General features: G+C 43.0%; 1 protein-coding gene across 1 annotated transcript in view; it reads right to left on the reverse strand.

Annotated features, from left to right (window-relative positions):
- itga9 (integrin, alpha 9) overlaps positions 1-23,002 on the reverse strand; it is a 135,531-nt gene that overhangs the window by 35,961 nt on the left and 76,568 nt on the right. Inside the window, exon 16 of the mRNA XM_020461012.2 lies at positions 3,461-3,613. Within this exon, the coding sequence (XP_020316601.2) occupies positions 3,461-3,613 (153 nt within the window). The remainder of the gene's footprint in view (positions 1-3,460; positions 3,614-23,002) is intronic.

Raw genomic sequence — 23,002 nt, forward strand, 5'->3', positions numbered from 1 at the left:
CAGTAAACATTGGCAATAAAGTACAATTAAATTATTGCCAGCCTAACCAGCTCTGCTAGGGCAAGTAAAATGGTCAGAGTGAGGTGTTCTCTCATTTGTGTCTGGAAGTAGCTCTCAAGCTAGCAAACGTTGGCCAGTTAGCTTGGGTGCTTGACTGCTGTTAGGACAGAACGCTCGGATCAACCCTGCTCCTCAGCCAGAGCGTCCAGTGTGCAATCTGAACACTCTTAGAGCGAAACACTCTGAATTTACAAACGTACAATCTGACAACGCTCTGAGTTTACGAATGCCCAGAGCACACTCTGGCACTCCAGATTAAATTTATGAACACACCCATAGTATAATGCTTTTAGTCTTGAATTCTTTGGTTGTTTAGTACATGGCCTCATATCTGAATCGTTAAAGAGATTTAAAGACCATTTTCTCAAAAGTGAGGTTACAAGTTTATCAATTTTCAAAACAGAATTACTTTGCCATTGTTCAACTGGAGTGTATGATATACCCTTTTCTAGCTCCGAGTCTCTAAATGTATTTAAAGTAAAAAACACAATTTCAAATGTTTATAGATAAGACCAAATTGAGCCGGTCGATCACATTTATCAAGAGAACATCCCTGGTCATCCCTACTGCCTCTGATCAGGCAGACTCAATAAACACATGCTTCATTTGTAAATGATGTCTGAGTGTTGGAGTGTACTCCTGGCTATCCGCAAATAAAATAAAATAAACAACAAGAAAATGGTGCCATCTTGTCACGACTTCTACCGAAGGTGCCTCCCCTTCCTGTTCGGGTGGCGCTCGGCGTTCGTCGTCACCGGCCTACTAGCTGCCACTGATCATTTTCCCACTTTCTGTTGATTGGTTTCTCCTGTGTTGTGTTTAGGCTGATTAGTCGGGCTATAATTACCAGAAGGCCCGCCTGCTCTTTGTGCGGGATTGTTTTTTGGGACTTGTGTGGGGTTTGTGTGAGGTTTACGTGTTTCCCATTTCGTGGGGTTTTGCTGGACTGTTTAAGTCCCTGTGTTTGGGGCATTTGGTTTGTGTGCGCCCTGTGTTTCGTGTGGTGGCTTATGTTTGCCGTTACTGCATTAAATAGCACTCCCCTGAACTCTCTGCTTCCTGCGCCTGACTTCGCACCCACTACACCAAGAACGTTACACATCTGGTTTGCTTAATATAAGGAATTTGAAATAATTTAGACTTTTACTGTTGATGCAATTTGAGCAATTACATTTACTTTTGATAGTTAATTATATAATTAACTATATGGTGGCAGGTAGCCTAGTGGTTAGAGCGTTGGACTTAACCTGAAAGATTGTAAGATCGAATCCCCGGGCTGACAAGGTAAAAATCTGTCGTTCTGCACCAGAACAATGCAGTTAACCCACTGTTCCTAGGCCGTCATTGAAAATAAGAATTTGTTCTTAATTGACTTGCCTATTTAAATAAGGGTAAAAAATATATACACTGCTCAAAAAAATAAAGGGAACACTTAAACAACACAATGTAACTCCAAGTCAATCACACTTCTGTGAAATCAAACTGTCCACTTAGGAAGTAACACTGATTGGCAATACATTTCACATGCTGTTGTGCAAATGGAATAGACAACAGGTGGAAATTATAGGCATTTAGAAAGACATCCACAATAAAGGAGTGGTTCTGCAGGTGGGGACCACAGACCACTTCTCAGTTCCTATGCTTCCTGGCTGATGTTTTGGTCACTTTTGAATGCTGGCGGTGCTTTCAGTCTAGTGGTAGCATGAGACGTAGTCTACAACCCACACAAGTGGCTCAGGTAGTGCAGCTCATCCAGGATGGCACATCAATGCGAGATGTGGCAAGGTTTGCTGTGTCTGTCAGCGTAGTGTCCAGAGCATGGAGGCGCTACCAGGAGACAGGCCAGTACATCAGGAGACGTGGAGGAGGCCGTAGGAGGGCAACAACCCAGCAGCAGGACCGTTACCTCCGCCTTTGTGCAAGGAGGAGCAGGAGGAGCACTGCCAGAGCCCTGCAAAATGACCTCCAGCAGGCCACAAATGTGCATGTGTCTGCTCAAACGGTCAGAAACAGACTCCATGAGGGTGGTATGAGGGCCCAACGTCCACAGGTGGGGGTTGTGTTTACAGCCCGACACCGTGCAGGACGTTTGGCATTTGCCAGAGAACACCAAGATTGGCAAATTCGCCACTGGCGCCCTGTGCTCTTCACAGATGAAAACAGGTTCACACTGAGCACACGTGAGAGACGTGACAGAGTCTGGAGATGCCGTGGAGAACGTTCTGCTGCCTGCAACATCCTCCAGCATGACCGGTTTGGCGGTGGGTCAGTCATGGTGTGGGGTGGCATTTCTTTGGGGGGCCGCACAGCCCTCCATGTGCTCGCCAGAGGTAGCCTGACTGCCATTAGGTACCGAGATGAGATCCTCAGACCCCTTGTGAGACCATATGCTGGTGTTGTTGGCCCTGGGTTCCTCCTAATGCAAGACAATGCTAGACCTCATGTGGCTGGAGTGTGTCAGCTGTTCCTGCAAGAGGAAGGCATTGATGCTATGGACTGGCCCGCCCGTTCCCCAGACCTGAATCCAATTGAGCACATCTGGGACATCATGTCTCGCTCCATCCACCAACGCCACGTTGCACCACAGACTGTCCAGGAGTTGGCGGATGCTTTAGTCCAGGTCTGGGAGGAGATCCCTCAGGAGACCATCCGCCACCTCATCAGGAGCATGCCCAGGCGTTGTAGGGAGGTCATACAGGCATGTGGAGGCCACACACACTACTGAGCCTCATTTTGACTTGTTTTAAGGACATTACATCAAAGTTGGATCAGCCTGTAGTGTGGTTTTCCACTTTAATTTTGAGTGTGACTCCAAATCCAGACCTCCATCGGTTGATAAATTTGATTTCCATTGATCCTTTTTGTGTGATTTTGTTGTCAGCACATTCAACTATGTAAAGAAAAAAGTATTTAATAAGAATATTTCATTCATTCAGATCTAGGATGTGTTATTTTAGTGTTCCCTTTATTTTTTTGAGCAGTGTATATATTTGAAACCAAATACATTAGACATTAACCAAATACATACTACTACTCAAGTAGTATTTTACTGGGCAACTTTCACTTTTAATTTAATAATTTTCTGTTAAGGTATCTTTTACTAAAGTATGACATTTGGGTACTTTTTTCCACCAGTGCATACAGGCAACACAACAACTGAAGCCTGTTTCCTCATTCAACGTACATACAGGCAACACAACAACTGTAGAATGTTACCTCATTCAACGTACATACAGGCAACACAACAACTGTAGAATGTTACCTCATTCAACGTACATACAGGCAACACAACAACTGTAGAATGTTACCTCATTCAACGTACATACAGGCAACACAACAACTGTAGAATGTTACCTCATTCAACGTACATACAGGCAACACAACAACTGAAGCCTGTTACCTCATTCTTTGCTGCTATCTTGTCTCCTTTCTTCCAGCGTAGTACAGGTGTGAGAGCAGGCAGGTCATTGTCAAGATGTCCATCCACCACATGTTTCCCCAGGGTGTAGGCCACTTCAAAGGTGATGGCTGTGAACACGTCTTTCACGTCCTTCTGCAGAGAGACAGAGAGAAACAAAATGGCTGTTCAAGCACAATGTAATCTCGGAATCCAGAACCAAATCTTAAATGCTCGGTTTGTCATGAGAAAAGAGCTAAATGTTACCACCTAGAAAATAAATGCCTTTATCTTATGTTACCATCTGAACCTCTGAGTGGTTTTTAAAATAGTTTCCTCCTGCTCTCTAGCAATCTCAACATGGACAGAGCCACCCAAACTTCAGGACTGGATCCTAGGTTCAGAAAAACACTCATGCCAACCTGAACTGTTCTGGCTCAGATATTTTCTCCACACATTCTCCTTTTCTGCTTGGATCCATCAACTATGGTGGATGCGTAACCAGAGCAGCCCAGTACAGCTCAGCTCAGCCCAGTACAGCTCAGCCCAGCCAAGTACAGCTCAGCCCAGTACAGTTCAGCCCAGTACAGTTCAGCCCAGTACAGCTCAGCCCAGCTCAGCTCAGCCAAGTACAGCTCAGCCCAGTACAGCTCAGCTCAGCCTAGTACAGCTCAGCCCAGCTCAGCCCAGCCTGAGCCTTGGCTGGGCTCAGTAGTGTGAAGAAGGTAAAATGTAATACATTTCGTAATAAACACCTGGCATTGCATTGGCCTGTGCTCTACACTATCTTTTTCACTGTGAGGCCACACAACCTGAGAGAACCATAGAGAAAGTGTTCCTTTTGGCACGGGACTTGGAAACAAAAAGCTCCTGAATATGATCAAACCCTACATCCTCATTAGAGAATACTGTTGGAAAGGGGACACGAGAAAATCACATCTTTGTCTTTCTCGCTTTTCTTTCATCTATCTCTCCTGTCCATTACACTTCACTCACTCTGTACTTTGAAGAGCTAGAGACTCTCTGATGGTGATGGGTTTGGCTCCATCGTGTACTGTCTCGTACTACCAACAGACCGGGAAAACTCACACAAGCTGATGCTTAACAGAAAACAAGTGTTTATCTTTGCCCCATACTAGTGTCTGGCAGCTTGGAGCCAAACCCCTTATGTAAACACAGATGGGTTCACTTTCTTTTTCTTTCCGGTGGGGGGTCTCTCTCTCCATCTCTCTCCGTCCATCTCTCTCCCAATTTCCATTCTTTTATCGCTCCATTTTACACCGTTCGTCAACCCACCCACCCCCATCCTCTTCAGGTCATTTAGGAAGGCTGAAGTTCTGTCTGGTTGGATTAACACATTAGCCCACACATACTGAAACACACACACACTGACATCCTCTGTGGAGAGGCGACTGTCTGCTACCTAGCAACTTGAGAGAGTTATGGCAGGAAAGAGGAACAGTGCTGTAATGAGTAGGACATGAATGGACAGAAACAGGCCTGGTTACAGGGCTTATTCCTCCATGGGGAGGGATACTATAATCAACAGAAACAGGCCTGGTTACAGGGCTTATTCCTCCATGGGGAGGGATACTATAATCAACAGAAACAGGCCTGGTTACAGGGCTTATTCCTCCATGGAGAGGGATACTATAATCAACAGAAACAGGCCTGGTTACAGGGCTTATTCCTCCATGGGGAGGGATACTATAATCAACAGAAACAGGCCTGGTTACAGGGCTTATTCCTCCATGGGGAGGAATACAATAATCAACGAAACAGGCCTGGTTACAGGGCTTATTCCTCCATGGGGAGGGATACAATAATCAACGAAACAGGCCTGGTTACAGGGCTTATTCCTCCATGGGGAGGGATACAATAATCAACAAAACAGGCCTGGTTACAGGGCTTATTCCTCCATGGGGAGGGATACTATAATCAACAGAAACAGGCCTGGTTACAGGGCTTATTCCTCCATGGAGAGGGATACTATAATCAACAGAAACAGGCCTGGTTACAGGGCTTATTCCTCCATGGGGAGGGATACAATAATCAACAGAAACAGGCCTGGTTACAGGGCTTATTCCTCCATGGGGAGGGATACAATAATCAACGAAACAGGCCTGGTTACAGGGCTTATTCCTCCATGGGGAGGGATACAATAATCAACAAAACAGGCCTGGTTACAGGGCTTATTCCTCCATGGGGAGGGATACTATAATCAACAGAAACAGGCCTGGTTACAGGGCTTATTCCTCCATGGAGAGGGATACTATAATCAACAGAAACAGGCCTGGTTACAGGGCTTATTCCTCCATGGGGAGGGATACAATAATCAACAGAAACAGGCCTGGTTACAGGGCTTATTCCTCCATGGGAAGGGATACAATAATCAACAGAAACAGGCCTGGTTACAGGGCTTATTCCTCCATGAGGAGGGATACAATACTGCAGCCCGTTCCCATGATCACCATGAGTCAAATTTTAAAATTCACTAAAAGTTTTTGTGAATTATCCTCTTAGTAGTATAGCTTACTCTGTCAAGCTTCTGGTAACGCACAGATAGAAATAAATATACCAAGATATGCAGTCTTCTTACTGTGCTTTATCTGCTTTACTGTTTGTCATTGAATAAGTTTGCTAATTATGTCATTGTACTGTATGATTGAAGTATTTCTTTGTTAAATGTTAAATGTGCACATTAAACAGAACACAAATATCATTGAATATATACTGAACAAAAATAAAGGCAACATACAACAATATCTAAGATTTTACTAAGTTACAGTTCATTTAGGGAAATCATTCCATTTAAATGAATTAAGCCCTAATCTATGGATTTCACAAGACAAATACCTTTAAAAAAAAAGTAGGGGTGTGGAACACAAAACCAGTCAGTATCTGGTGTTACCATCATTTGTCTCATGCAACACGACACATCTCCTTCTCATAGAGTTGATCAAGCTGTTGGTTGTGGCCTGTGGAATTGTCAGGAACTGGAACACGCTGTCGTACACATCAATCCAGAGCATCCCAAACATGCCTAACGGGTGAAACGTCTGGTGAGTATGCAGGCCATGGAGGAACTGGGACATTTTCAGCTTCCAAGAATTGTGTACAGATCCTTGCGATATGAGGTGATGGCGGCGGAAACGCTGACATCTGTTCACAACGTTGACATCAGCAAATCGCTCTCCCACACGACGCCATACACGCGGTCTGCGGTTGTGAGGCCGGTTAGACATACTGCCAAATTCTTTAAAACGACATTGGAGGCAGCTTATGTTAAATTAATATTCAATTCTCTGGCAACAGCTCCGGTGGGCATAACTGCAGTCAGCATGCCAATTGAATCCCTCGATACTTGAGACGTCTGTGGCATTTTGTTATGTGACAAAACTGCTCATTTTAGAGTGGCCTTTTATTGTCCCCATCACGAGGTGCACCTGTGTAATGATCATGCCGTTTAAATCAACTTCTTGATATTCCACACCTGTCAGGTGGATGGATTATCTTGGTAAAGAAGAAATGCTCACTAAAATGGATGTAAACAAATTTGTGCACAAAATCAGAGAATCCTTGGGATCTTTTATTTCAGCTCATGAAACATGCGATGAACTCTTCACATGTTGTGTTTATATTTTTGTTCAGTGTAATTTGATGGGTTTGGTTCCCAACCTTCCATATACTAAACAATGGGGACGAGCACCTCCCCATCGAGGAGTCTGAAGTGGAGCTTCAAGTTCCTTGGTGTCCAAATCACTAAGGACTTAAAATGGCCCTCATACGCGCATATTCGTGAAGAACCTCCGCCTCAGGAGGTTGAAAAGGTTTGGCCTGGGCTACATCTGAGTTGATCCTTCTATTTTATTTATTTACATTTTTGCACTCTCTCTATGCACCCTCACAGGACTCTACACACTGACAATACAACACACACACGCACTTCACTTGCTCACACACACAACACGCACACACATTTATACTGACTCTACACTCATGCACCCACTCATATACAATCATCATATACGCTGCTACTACTCTGTTTATCATATATCCTGATGCCTAGTCCCCTTACCCCTGTACATATCTACCCCTCTCACTCCACTGGTACTGGAACTGACCCTGTATGTAGTATGATTACATACTTCATCACGTCTTTGTTCTACCTTAAGTTATTTTTAGTATTACACTGTTATTGATTACTGCATTATTGGGGTTAGAGCTTGGAAGAAAGGCATTTCCCTGTACTTGTGCATGTGACATCAGAACTTGAAACACACAGCATGGACGTACACTACCGTTCAAAAGTTTGGGGTCACTAAGAAATGTCCTTGTTTTTGAAAGAAAAGCACTTTTTGTCCATTAAAATAACATCAAATTGATCAGAAATAGAGTGTAGACATTGGTAAGGTTGTAGATGAAGAGGCGACTCAGGAATGCTAGCCTACTAGGCAGAGTTCCAAAGAAAAAGCCGTATCTCAGACTGGCCAATAAAAAGAAAAGATTAAGATGGGCAAAAGAACACAGACACTGGACAGAGGAACTCTGCCTAGAAGGTCAGCATCCCGGAGTCACCTCTTCATCTACAACATTAACAATGTCTACACTGTATTTCTGATCAATGTGATGTTATTTTAATGGACAATTTTTTAAAATGTTCTTTCAAAAACAAGGACATTTCTAAGTGACGCCAAACTTTTGAACAGTAGTGTATGCACACGCATAAAACACGCACGCAGGCATAAACAGGCACGCAGGCATAAACAGGCACGCAGGCATAAACAGGCACGCAGGCATAAACAGGCACGCAGGCATAAACACGCACGCATGCATAAACACGCACGCAGGCATAAACACGCACACATGCATAAACACGCACACACGCATAAACACGCACACAGGTCGTGTACTGTTTGAGAGAGGGGCTGGCCTTTCAAATTCCCAGTGGTGTTTAGAGCTAAATGCTTCAAATAGCCCCTGTCCAGTGGCCTCTGAGTGAACCTACCTCCAGGGACCAGTCAGCCACAGGCCAGTGTCCCCACATTCAGCTGCAGCCCAGCACTCCAACACTAAAGGACTTAAATGGAGTTGTTGCAAAACATTAAACATAACTAGTGTTTGTTGTGTGAACTCTTGGAATTCTAAATGCCCTTTCAGTAAGTAGGGAAATAAAGAGTTGTAGTCCCTGGTAGCCATTAGGACCTTCATTAAACAACAACTTAGACTAGTTTAGAGGTCTTTCCACTAGATCTTGTCAAACAGAGACTGTTTTATTGTGGGAGACGGAGACAGAGCCTGGGTCCCAAATGGCACCTTCTTCCTTATACAGTATAGTACACTACTATAAGACCTGGTCAAAAGTAGTGCACTATATAGGGAATAGTGTGCCATTTGGAATAGAACCACTTCCTAAACCCAGAGTCAGGAACAGAACTATGCCTGGCTGGATTCTGAGAAAGAGCAGCAGGACTCACATCACATCCCCTTTTATATTAGGAAACAGTGGAGGTCATTGGTAAGCCTTCTTTGGCCCAAGCTTTTATCAGGCAGTTATTAATGTTTGCCATACCACCCCACCTCGACCCCTGCCTCCCAAGCCCCCCAGTCTCCCCCCCAGCCCTAGTTCCAGGCTCCTACCTCACCCCGACCCCCAGCCTCCTACCACAGCCTTTCAAACCCAGCTCCCCAACCTTACATAGTCCACTACTCCAGCCTCCCACCCCAGCTCCCTCCCAGTGCTGCTGTTAACTGCTGTATTTATAGAACACAGGAGTTACTGAGCTCCAACTGAAACTGAGACCTACTGGGCGTTAACAGACTGTTGCCTTTAATTGTGTCAATGGAATGTACCCACACAACAACTGGTCCTTACATACAGGTACCGGTCAGACACACACACTAACACACATACACACCGAGGGCACACACACCGGTCACAGCGCTGCACACACACACACGAGAGACAGCATGGCAACAAGTCACTCTATAGTGAAAGGCTGCCATTGTATGAACCAACACTCGTTTGTACTCAGACGCCTCAGGGAGGGTCTGTTTCATTCAATTGTGCCTTTTCACATCGGACGGAACACAAGCACTGATGGAGAATGAGTTTATGTTCTTTAGAATGAGTTTCTGTTCTATAGAATGAGTTTCCGTTCTTTAGAATGAGTTTCCGTTCTTTAGAATGAGTTTCTGTTCTATACAATGAGTTTCTGGTCTATAGAATGAGTTTCTGTTCTATAGAATGAGTTTCTGTTTTATAGAATGAGTTTCTGTTCTATAGAATGAGTTTATGTTCTATATAATGAGTTTCTGTTCTTTAGAATGAGTTTCTGTTCTTTAGAATGAGTTTCTGTTCTATAGAATGCGTTTCTGTTCTATAGAATGCGTTTCTGTTCTATAGAATGCGTTTCTGTTCTATAGAATGCGTTTCTGTTCTATAGAATGAGTTTCTGTTCTTTAGAATGAGTTTCTGTTCTATAGAATGAGTTTCTGTTCTTTAGAGTTTCTGTTCTTTAGAATGAGCTTCTGTTCTTTAGAATGAGCTTCTGTTCTTTAGAATGAGTTTCTGTTCTTTAAAGTTTCTGTTCTTTAGAATGAGTTTCTGTTCTATAGAATGAGTTTCTGTTCTATAGAATGAGTTTCTGTTCTATAGAATGAGTTTCTGTTCTATAGAATGAGTTTGTTCTATAGAATCCGTTTCTGTACTATAGAATCTGTTTCTGTACAATAGAATCAGTTTCTGGTCTATAGAATCAGTTTCTGTTCTATAGAATGAGTTTCTGTTCTTTAGAATCAGTTTCTGTTCTTTAGAATCAGTTTCTGTTCTATAGAATGAGTTTCTGTTCTTTAGAATGAGTTTCTGTTCTATAGAATGAGTTTGTTCTATAGAATGAGTTTCTGTTCTATAGAATCCGTTTCTGTTCTATAGAATCCGTTTCTGTTCTATAGAATCAGTTTCTGACCTATAGAATCAGTTTCTGTTCTATAGAATCAGTTTCTGTTCTTTAGAACGAGTTTCTGTTCTTTAGAACGGGTTCACCCAGGGAGCCATACAAGCTAGAACCGCCACTGCTCACATGCATATCTGATCAGCAAGATGGCAGCACCCCAAGCCTCCCCTTCATGTTCTCACTCTCCCTCTCTCCGTCACAGTGGGTGCGGGGAGGATGATGTCAGCCTTTTCAAAGCTCTGATCCTCTCTCGCTCTCTCCCTATCACACACACACACACACACACAACTTCCTTTAAAGCCTTTAAAGGGCAGAGCAAGGGAATTGCATATTTGAGTTGATATATTATTTATTTCCGGTCTACAATTCAGCTTGTTTCTAATGAATAGTAGTAACTGAAGGTTTCAATTCAAATACATCTTTACGAGATGGTTTTCCAGACCAGATTAAGCATAATATAGACCTGGACAAAAAAATCATGCTTAATGGAGATTCAACATTGAAAGCACTTCATATTCCAGGAGTAGCCTTAATATTGGTTAAAACAAACCTTCAAGAACAGCTGGAGAAACTGAAGAAGTAAATATCTCCACGATGATCTTGTGAATGGGGTTAGTGGAAATAAACTTTGAGTGATTCATGGGACTCACTCCCTCTGAGGTGCTAAAGAAGATCGACACTATTTGAAATATCTCATGACAAGTATTTCCGTTAACAACTTGCACATATGGGGGACATACGTTAGTTAAGCATCTTATCTGGCTTCGTCTTCCCATTGCCTCCCAGAGGAGTGAGGCAAGAGTCAAACCATTCCTGACCTGGCCCAGGCCAGTCTTAAGTTCTTTACCAGATATCTACCCAGGCCAGACCTGGGTTCAAATACCATTTTGAATATTTTAAGTACTTTCAATATTTCCTTCAGCCTGCCTCAGTATGCCAGATGTGAGGGATTTGCACCTTTTTAACATGTCTATTGGTTCCATCAGCCAGGCAAGCTCAATCAAGCCAAACTAAAGTATTTCAAATGTTTCAGATAGTATTTGAAGCCAGGTCTGCTACAGGTTACTGGTGAGGCTAGGACAGGCTTCAGCTGGTCCCAATCCTCATATGGAACCAATATAATACGGTCCCTAAAGGAAAGGACATGATTGGTGGGGAAGCTTGAAGGGATAATAGTGTGGTAGCGGTGGACGAGAAGGAAGAGAAGGAGATGTTCCTCTTCTCAAAATGAAAGTCTACGAGTGAAGCAGGCTTTTATCATGACTTGCCAATACTGCTAAATGGATTGACAATAATCATACCATTCAACATCAGCCACCGAACATTCTTTCCTTCCAGATATTAGTTTGAATGTTATAAGTTATATTAGGCACCCGCCCTGACACAGACCCTTACCCTACCCTTCTACTTCAGTAGACTCAGCCAGGAGAGAATAGCTGAGTCTACTCTGGCATAGTGTTAGAAGTAGAGGTGGAAACATTTCTCAGATCACACTCCAGGTTTACGCACCAACTTGAACCCCATAATAATTCACGGATGGGTTCTCATTCTTGATGTATGACTCTGTGTACAGAAGCACTTTGTTTTCACCAAACAAATCATACTGACGAACAACGGATTTTTCACTGGATAGATGTCATGCCAACACACACACTCCTGTCGAAATGCGATGCCATCCCATTTTATCTGGTATTTACAGTGCTTATCTTTATAGCTGATAGGTTTAATGTCCCTACATGACATTTAGTTATCCTAGTGTACATAATGGCTAATGTTACTGTACATGACAGGTCATCTTTTAAATGATGAGGACAAGAAAACTAACATACTCCATACTCATTGATCAATAGATCAAATGAAAAGCAATAGTCTCTCTCAAGTTGATATGCACGTTTCACCTCCTTTCAAACCACTGGGCTTTTGTGTCTGTGATATTTGTTGTGATAACAAGGAGCATTAAAGAGAAATATAAGATAAGTTCTGACCTCTAGTTGATGTTAAATATCATGGGTGCTGCTGTAACTGTTTTACCATAGCAAGATAAACAAACAAAACTCTGTCCCAAATGGCACCCGATTCCGTACAGTTGTAGGATCTTAATTTGATCACTCTTCTGTTGCTGAGAATTTGCAAACTAGTATTGTATTCAAGGTTTAAAAAGGCTTCCAAAGTTTGTAATTTAATCTTTAAAATGTCAGATTTGATTTGCTTTAACGAAAAATGTATCAACCCCTACAAAAATGTTCCATTAACAATAATCCACATAATAATTCACATTTCCTGTTGTTGCAGTATTATTTTCCTGCTGTAGAAAACTGGATCAAATTAAGATCCTACAGCTGTATCAAGTGAACTTCTTTTGAGCAGAGCCCTATTGGCCATGGTCAAAAGTACTAGGGTACTAATGGGGTACAATTTGGAACCTATCCTCTGCCTGGCTGAAGAAGGGAATTAGAAGGGAACATTGGAAGTGAGCACTTTAGAGCAGGGTTTCTTAAATGATGGGTTGGGACCCAAAGTGTGCCCTGGACATGTGAGAGGAGGGTTGTGAGTTATGAGAATACATCTACAATCACACACTCGTAGGTAGGATGATTTGGGTCACGGAAGGACGGTCAATGTTTCATTTGGGTCTCGAACTGAAAAGGTTTGAAGAGCAACTTTCATGAAAAAAAAACGTGTTAATTGAAAACCAGATGTTTTAGGCTTAGTTATAGTCAAACACGTAAATTCTGGTCTTCGTTTTGACAGTTGTTGAAAAGTGATATATTTTAGATGTAAATGTAGCTCTTTTTGCCCCTAGTGGTTCAACTACCATTGAAATTGTGATGTAGAGGCCCACAGATTTCTAACTCTGAAAAGTGAAAGCATACCTGTGAGAGGTGTCCCCCTGGGAGTAGTTATAGGTTTGTATACAGTACCAAAGACCAATATGTGAGTTAATTTGACCATTGGAAAAAGAGCTACTGTGTAAATACTGCAATGCGGGTTGGATTGAATTGAGCCCCTAATTTTCATTTTCATGGTAATGATTGCACTTTTCTTCCCAACACAATACTGTGATAAATGTGAGTCCACATTTCAAATATTTATTTTGCACCCAATGGGGAATTGGAATAGTGGCAATAGGAACTCGGCACCTTACCACTGTGTGTTAACTGTCCAGAACTGTATTTGCTCGCAATGCACATCATTTTATTATCAGAGCATGCCAGCGGACTTCTGGTAAATATGCTTTAGTGAGAAAGTGTTGGGATCAGGTGCAACTACATTAACCCACCTCCAAAATGAAAATGTATGAGCAATTCCCCCCACTCACAACTTCTCACCTGAATGCATAGTTTGTATTTTTGAGTGAAGGGGTTGGGCAAAGGCTGAAATTGGGGCTGAGAGTTACCCTTTAAGAACCCCTGCTTTAGAGGAATATAACTTCAACAGCAGGAACATGTACCATCTGTGTGTGTGTGTGTGTGTGTGTGTGTGCGCGCGTTCAACAGGAAACGTGAACCATCTGTGAAGTTGTCCCAGGAGGCTAGTCCAGCATACAGAACTATCTACCTCCCACTCTTGACACAACAACACATAACATTCCGTCACAACACACACACAAACGTATGCATGCAAGTACGCGCACAAACTCCATTCAAAATCCGAGCATAGAAAGCCTCCCCCCACAAACATCGCACATCACTAAGTAACCTACCTAACACTACCCTCTCTAAAGCAACGGCCCCTGGGCTCATCACAGCAGTGGTTCCCATTAGGGACTATTGTATGGTTGCGTCCCAAACGGCACCCTATTCCCTAGTGCACTACTTCCGGTCAAAAGCTGTGCACTATGTAGGGAATAGGGTGTCATTTGGGATGCATCCATTCAATAGTCCCTAATGGGAACCACTGCTGTGATGAGCCCAGGGGCTGTATGTATCAACCATCTCAGAGTAGGTGTGCTGATCTATGATCAAATCACATTTTATTGGTCACATACACGTGATTAGCAGATGTTATTGTGGGTGTAGCAAAATGCTTGTGCATCTGGCTCCGACAGTGCATTAATATCTAACAAATTACACAACATATACCCAATACACACAAATCTAAGTAAAAATAAATTAAGACTATATACACATATGGACGAGCGATGTCAGAGCGGAGCGGACTAAGATACAGTAGAATAGTAAAGAATACAGTATATACATATGAGATGAGAATGCCAGATATGTAAACATTATTAAAGTGACTAATGTTCCATTCCTTAAAGTGGCCAGTGATGATTTCAAGGATGTGTATATAGGGCAACAGCCTCTAATGTCCTAGTGATGGTTATTTAACAGTCTGATGGCCTTGAGATTGAAAAGCAGCTTCTGTCTCTCGGTCCCAGCTTTGATGCACCTGTACTGACCTCGCCTTCCGGATGATAGCGGGGTGAACAGGCAATGGCTCGGGTGGTTGATGTCCTTGATGATCCTTTTGGCCTTCCTGTGACATCGGGTGCTGTAGGTGTCCTGGAGGGCGGGTAGTTTGCCCCCGGTAATGCGTTGGGCAGACCGCAGCACCCTCTGGAGAGCCTTGCGGTTGCGGGTGGTGCAGTTTCCGTACCAGACGGTGATACAGCCCAACAGGATGCTTTCAATTGTGCATCTGTAAAGGTTGTGAGGGTTTTAGGTGACAAGCCAAATTTCTTTGAAGAAGGCGCTCTGTTGCGCCTTCTTCACCACACTGTCTGTGTGGGTGGTCCATTTTAGTTTGTCAGTGATGTTTACGATAAGGAACTTAAAGCTTTCCACCTTCTCTACTGCGGTCCCGCGATGTAGATAGCAGAGGGTGCACCCCCCTGTTTCCTGAAGTCCACGATCATATCCTTTGTTTCGTTGATGTTGAATGAGAGGTTGTTTTCCAAGCAATAGACTCCGAGAGCCCTCACCTCCTCCCTGTAATCAAATTTACTACTGCTGTTGTGTCTGCAAACTTGATGATTGAGTTAGAGGCGTGCTTGGCCACACAGTCATGGGTGAACAGGGAGTACAGGAGGGGGCTGAGCACGCACCCTTGTGGGGCTCCAGTGTTGAGGATCAGCGGAGTAGAGATGTTTCCTACCTTCACCACCTGGGGGCGGCCAGTCAGGAAGTCCAGGACCCAGTTGCACAGGAAGGGGTTCAAACCCAAGGCCTCAAGCTTAATTATGAGCTTGGAGGGTACTATGGTTTTGAATGCTGAGCTATAGTCAATAAACAGAATTCTTACCAAGGCATTCCTCTTGTCTAGATGGGATAGGGCAGTGTACAGAGTGATGGTGATTGCATTGTCTGTGGATCTATTGGGGTGGTAAGCAAATTGAAGTGGGTCTAGGGTGTCAGGTAAGGTGGAGGTGATATGATCCTTGACTAGTCTCTCAAAGCACTTCATGATGACAGAAGTGAGTGCTACAGGCGGTAGACATTTAGTTCAGTTACCTTTGCCTTCTGGGGTACAGGAACAATGGTGGCCATCTTGAAGCATGTGGAGACAGTAGACTGGGATAGGGAGAGATTGAATATGCCTGTAAACACGCCAGCCAGCTGGTATGCCCATGCTCTGAGGACATGGCTAGGAATGCCGTCTGGGCCAGCAGCCTTGCGAGGGTTAACACGTTTAAATGTTTTACTCACGGCGGCCACGGATAAGGAAAGCCCACAGTCCTTGGTAGCGGGCCGCGTCGGTGGCACTGTGTTATCCTCAGAGCGTGCGAAGAATGTGTTTAGCCTGTCCGGAAGCAAGACATCGGTCTCGGCAATTTAGCTGGTTTTCGTTTTGTAGTCCGTGATTGTCTGTAGTCCCTACCATATACGTCTCGTGTCTGATCTGTTGAATTGTGACTCCACTTTATCTCTATACTGATGTTTAGCTTGTTTGATTGCCTTGCAGAGTGAATAACTACACTGTTTATAATCTGCCATATTCCCAGTCAGCTTGACATGGTTAAATGCAGTTGTTTGCGCTTTCAGTTTCACGCAAATGCCACCATCTATCCACGGTTTCTGGTTAGGGTAGGTTTTAATAGTCACAGTGGGTACTACATCTCCCATACACTTCCTTATAAATTCAGTCCCTGCTGTCCATGAAATCATATATAATATTGTCAAAAAGGCAAAACTGATCCTAAATCAGCACTCCTTCTGTGGGACGTTTTTCGAATACGGGTCCTGAAGTTCACATGCTCACATACAGTACATGACCTTAATGCTTATGGGCATAAGAGAATAGGAGAGGGAATGGTTTAATTGCTTTCTGAAACAATGGCAGTATGTGTGTGTGTGCATGTAAACACAAATTACAGTAAACCTTTATGAGCTCAGCACACATCATGTAAAAGGCATTCAGGACCTGACCCTGAGACAGTTAAAATACAGCTGGGATTCATAAAGACACACACGCGCACACACACACACACACACACACACACACACACACACACACACACACACACACACACACACACACACACACACACACACATTTTCTGCTTCAAACACACTAAAACCATCCCTGTTTTTACTATTTGTATATTCTGTCAACAAATGAAGAGCTTTAGATATTCATCCCAATGTAGATATCTAACTACAAGGTTGTAATGGAAGTGAAAACATTCGAAACACAGTGAGCCTTGAGAACAAAACAACTACAAAGGAATAGCTCAACACAGCTGTACATCTTCACTAACACACAAAACAAACAGTTCCCTAACACTGTAAGCTGCACAGTTTTTTTTAAGTCACTACAGATGTAAGATGTAAATTTGATCACTCTTTTGTTGCTGAGATTTTTCCTGCTCAGAAGGAAATGCATCTTGAGGTTTAAAAAGGCTTCTAAGGTTTAACATTTCCACTTTAAAATCTCAAACTTGATTTACGGTAATGACTAATGAATGAACCCCTGCTAAAAGTTACAATTTATTATAATCCACATTTCCTTATGCTGCAGGATTATTTTCCTGCTGTAGCAAATTGGCTCAAATTAGGATGTACATAACATGCCTGTTTGATGTTTGGAGAAAACGATTTCCTCTTTTATTATGTCATCCACTTTGGGACGACTTCCCATTTTTCACGCTCCTAGCAATTCACCAAGTGTGGACTGAGAGCGCCTTAAAAGACTGAAATAAGAGGCATTTGCGGAACTTTTAAGACGAAACAGAGAGCTTCTTAATTAAAAAGAGAGTTCCACTGCTGCTTCCCCATTCTCAGAGTTCCAGAATCCCTGGCAATTCCAGAATTCCCAGTGCCTGCCAATCACCTTGTCCACCTATCCCCTGCTCCCTGGCAGGCCTTCCCTGTTACTGGGTCCCACTGCCTTCACAGTGTGGAGTCACCTTAAGGACACACACTAGGCTGAGGCTCTCCAACAAAGCAGAAAAACTGTAGCTTCTAGTGCTGCTGAAGAAAATTAGGATTCAGAGCCGTTCCTTTTATGGAAGCAAAATACGCGCATACGTGTGCAAGTTTGTGTGTGTGTGTGTATGAGGGCTGTGGCCGGCTGAAACATGGCTTAAATCACTTTCTCGGCAGCCACTCTACACAGGAAGTTCATTTGCAGCTAAACCAGTTGGAGGTTGGAGGTAGTTTCACCAGCCAATGCTAACTAGCGTTCACACATTGACTGGAATTCTATGTTTATCTTTTATTTATTTTTATTTAACTAGGCAAGTCAGTTAAGAACTCATTTTTATTTACAATTACAGCCAAGGAACAGTGGGTTAACTGCCTTGTTAACCCATGACAGATTGTGGACAGATTGTCAACAGATTGTCAGCTCTGGGATTCGATCTAGCAACCTTACGGTTACTGGCCCAACGCTCTAACCACTAGGCTACCTGCCACCCCTACTTATCTACTAGCATGCTAGCAGATACCCATAGCCCTAAAGTCATTGCGCTAACGCTAGTTAGCTTGGGCTTGAGAAACGACCTCAAACTTTGTTCATAGTGGACACAGAGACATAAAAATGGTATCCAGGAATTCATCGGACTCTGGGGGAGTAGATAGAAATGGCCAAAATATCCCCTAAAGTCTGGGAGGTGCTAGTGTTTATGTTGATCAAAAAACAATTCTTACAATGCACTATTACGTTAGAATGCTTTTTATACCTCTAGGCTTTAAAACAATAAATGTACTCAAATTCTATATCAACCGTAGCTAATGACGTTCTTTGTTGCTGTTTTTACATGACAACAAGAGTTTGAAGACTTCCTGAAGTTTGAAGACGTCCTGTCTTTGAGAAATTAACTTCCTGTGACATCTTGATAATGATTTACCGAAACATAAACAGGAAGCTTTTGATTTCCACTTGTCTGAGTCTGGTCTGATTGGACAAATAATCATTTTTACAGACCAAAGCACTCTGGGAAAAACACAAATATTATTTAGAATTACAGTACATACTGTACGACTAACAAATCTGAAATGATCTCCTCCACCTTTTCTTAACCTAATTGTCAGGTGTGCGACACATTATTCATTCATGTGATCTAGAAAGAACTTCTGCTATCATATCAAAGAGAATACCAATTAGGTGTGGATAGGGATAAGCAGACATGTTGGGTATTATGTAGTTTTATCATGTAGCAAGCCCCTGTCATCCCTGTCTCTATTTGAGACATCCTGATAACTGACTGAGGAGAGCTCCAGATGTTTCCTGTAGCGGATTTGGTCACAAACCCTGCTAGGGACACTTTTACTGCGACATTCATTGTTATTCTTGGATCCATTGTGGTGGGACATTTGTACAACAGTCAGTTAGCACTGTGTTCTGATCATAGATCAACATGAATGCTTCAAATCCTCTTGATAGTGCCAGGTTACTGACTGTCGTGTACTGTCGCACTTCAGACCTGGGTTCAAATACTAATTGAAATCTTTAAAATACTTTGACCCTTTGCTTAAGCATGCCTAGAGTGGCAGGTCGGCACATTTCTTCAGGCACAATTGAACACAGCTAAAGTATTTAAAATCATCTAAAATAGTATTTTAACCCAGTTCTGCTGTGAAGAAGTGCACACAAAATAAATCTCTGATGTGTTAAATTTTTTATTCTTTTTTTCCTCATTGAGGCCAGGATGTGTATACATGTACAGGAATCCCAGTATTGACATGGGGCTGTGACAACAACCAGGGCGAGTAGCCAGGTTAGATAAGAAGTAGTGCCGGGGTTGGGACCAAGGGTCGAGGCTGTGTGTGTGTGTGTGTGTGTGTGTGTGTGTGTGAGGCTGAGCCTTTCAGCGGCCCTATGGTAAACACATTGAGTTATAATCAGTGACTGTTATAACACACTTGTGTGAACATACATACGCACACACACCCAACCACAAAACCACACACACAGTGAGTTATAATCACACTGTTATCAGATTACACCATAGTGCCCTCAAAACTCATCAATAAGCTAAGGACCCTGGGACTAAACACCTCCCTTTGCAACTGGATCCTGGACTTCCTGACGGGCCGCCCCCCAGGTGGTAAGGGTAGGGAACAACACATCCGCCACGCTGATCCTCAACGCGGGGCCCCTCAGGGGTGCATGCTCAGTCCCCTCCTGCACTCACTGTTCACTCATGACTGCATGGCCAGGCACGACTCCAACAAAATCATCAAGTTTGCCGATGACACAACAGTGGTAGGCCTGATCACCTACAACGATGAGACAGCCTATAGGGAGGAGGTCAGAGACCTGGTTGTGTGGTGCCAGGACAACAAACTCTCCCTCAACATGATCAAGACAAAGGAGATGATTGTGGACTACAGGAAAAGGAGGACCGAGCATACCCCCATTCTCATCGATGGGGCTGTAGTGGAGCAGGTTGAGAGCTTCAAGTTCCTTGGTTGTCCACATCAAAACAAACTATCATGGTCCAAACACACTAAGACAGTCGTGAAGAGGGCACGACAAAGCCTATTCCCCCTCAGGAGACTGAAAAGATTTGGCATAGGTCCTCAGATCCTCAAAAGGTTATACAGCTGCACCATCGAGAGCATCCTGATTGGTTGCATCACTGCCTGGTATGGCAACTGCTCGGCCTCCGACTGCAAGGCACTACAGAAGGTAGTGCGTACGGCCCAGTACATAACTGGGGCCAAGCTTCCTGTTATCCAGGACCTCTATACCAGGCGGTGTCAGAGGAAGGCCCTAAAAATTGTCAAAGACTCCAGCCACCCTAGTCAGAGACTGTTCTCTCTGCTACTGCACTGTAAGACGTTCCCGGAGCGCCAAGTCTAGGTCCAAAAGGCTTCTTAACAGCTTCTACCCCCAAGCCATAAGACTCCTGAACAGCTAATCAAAGGGCTACCCAGACCCCTCTTTTACGCTGCTGCTAATCTCTGTTTATAATCTATGCATAGTCACTAACTCCACCTACATGTACATATTACCTTAATTATTGAAAACTAACCCCTGCCTTTGCACATTGACTCTGTACTGCACCCCCTGTATATAGCCTTGCTTGTTATTTTACTGCTGCTGTTTAATTATTTGTAACTTTTATTTTCTATTTTTTACTTAACATTTATTTGTATTTTTTTTCTTAACTTCTTAAAGCATTGTTGGTTAAACCTCTCTGGGATATGTCAAAAGCCAGGGAAAATGCAGAGCGCCATATTCAAAATCATTACTCTAAAAATCTAACTTTCATTAAATCACACATGCAAGATAGCAAATTAAACCTACACTTGTTGTGAATCCAGCCAACATGTCAGATTTCAAAAAGGCTTTTCGGCGAAAGCAAACGAGGCTATTATCTGAGGATAGCACCTCCATAAACAAAGAGAGAAAAGCATATTTCAACCCTGCAGGCGCGACACAAAACGCAGAAATAAATATAATTCATGCCTTACCTTTGACGAGCTTCTTTTGTTGGCACTCCAATATGTCCCATAAACATCACAAATGGTCCTTTTGTTCGATTAATTTCAGCGATATATATCCAAAATGTCCATTTATTTGGCGCGTTTGATCCAGAAACGCGCGTTTGATCCAGAAACGCGCATTTGATCCGTTTCCCCCTCAAAATATCTCAAAAGTTACCTGTAAACTTTACCAAAACATTTCAAACTACTTTTGTAATACAACTTTAGGTATGTTTTAACGTAAATAATCAATAAAATTGAAGACTGGATGATCTGTGTTCAATACAGGAGGAAAACAAACTATAGCTAGCTTTCTGGTCACGCGCCTCTATCTAACAGTACACTTCAAGTGACCCTCGTTCAAGATGTCCGTACTTCTTCATTACACAAAGGAAAAACCTCAACCAATTTCTAAAGACTGTTGACATCCAGTGTAAAGGACAGGAACTGCAAGAAGGTCCCTTAGAAATCTGGGTTCTCGATGAAAATGAATTGAAAAGAGAGTGACCTCAAAAAAGAAACAAATCTGAATGGTTTGTCCTCGGGGTTTCGCCTGCTAAATAAGTTCTGTTATACTTACAGACATGATTCAAACAGATTTAGTAACTTCAGAGTGTTTTCTATCCAAATCCAAATATGCATATCTCATCTTCTGGGGATAAGTAGCAGGCAGTTGAATTTGGGCATGCATTTCATCCGGACGTGAAAATACTGCCTCCTGTCACCAAGAAGTTAATTAAGGGCTTGTAAGTAAGCATTTCACTGTAAGGCCGGCTGTATCCAGCACATGTGACAAATAAATGTGATTTGATTTGTTTGATTTGATAACACACATCTGATCCTGTCCTGGCTCGGGGAAAGCCTGTATCACAACCGGCCATGATTGGGAGTCCCATAGGGCGGCGCACAGTTGGCCCAGCATCGTCCAGCTTTGGCCGGTGTAGGCCGTCATTGTACAGTAAATAAGAATTTGTTCTTAACTGACTTACCTAGTTAAATAAAGGTTACATTTTTTTATTAAAAAAAAAGGATGAGGCCCAATGTAAAACATTCAGCACCTCTGTGAGCATCTGTTTACCATAACCATTTGTTCAGAAACTATAGGCTATCCTCCATTCTAGTAACGTTTTAATGGCCAGAACTCTAATCACAGCCTTTCATCAGAGAACACACATCTGATCCTGCCCCTTTGTGATCTCATGTTGTCCATAGTATCAATATTTTTTATATATTTTTATCCTTTATTTAACTAGGTAAGTCAGTTGAGAACAAATTCTTATTTTACAATGAATTCCTACCCCGGCCAAACCCACCCCTAACCAATGGGACTCCCGATCACGGCCGGTTGTGATACAGCCCGGGATTGAACCAGGGTCTGTAGTGACGCCTCTGGCACTGCATCAGATGCAGTGCCACTCGGGAGCCTATCAACTAACCTACATTTTCTGATGGAGGACATTGACGTAGATAATAAACAATGTTCTATATCTATGACCATCGATGGCTAAAAAGTCATGTTTTTCATCTAAAGAAAAAATAAATCATCAGCTTTTAATTGTGAGTGTGAGCTACAGTTATTTTTACTCCAAGCTGCTCCCCATAGCCAACATTTGTTTGAGAAGATTTCCCTCCTTTTTACGTCACTTGAGTTTCCTTTTCAGTGGTTAGAGGGAAACATAGTGGGCAGAGAGTCTTCCCTCCGGTCAGACTTGGCC

Source organism: Oncorhynchus kisutch, linkage group LG25, assembly GCF_002021735.2.
Source record: "Oncorhynchus kisutch isolate 150728-3 linkage group LG25, Okis_V2, whole genome shotgun sequence".
NCBI classification, from domain to species: Eukaryota; Metazoa; Chordata; class Actinopteri; order Salmoniformes; family Salmonidae; genus Oncorhynchus; species Oncorhynchus kisutch.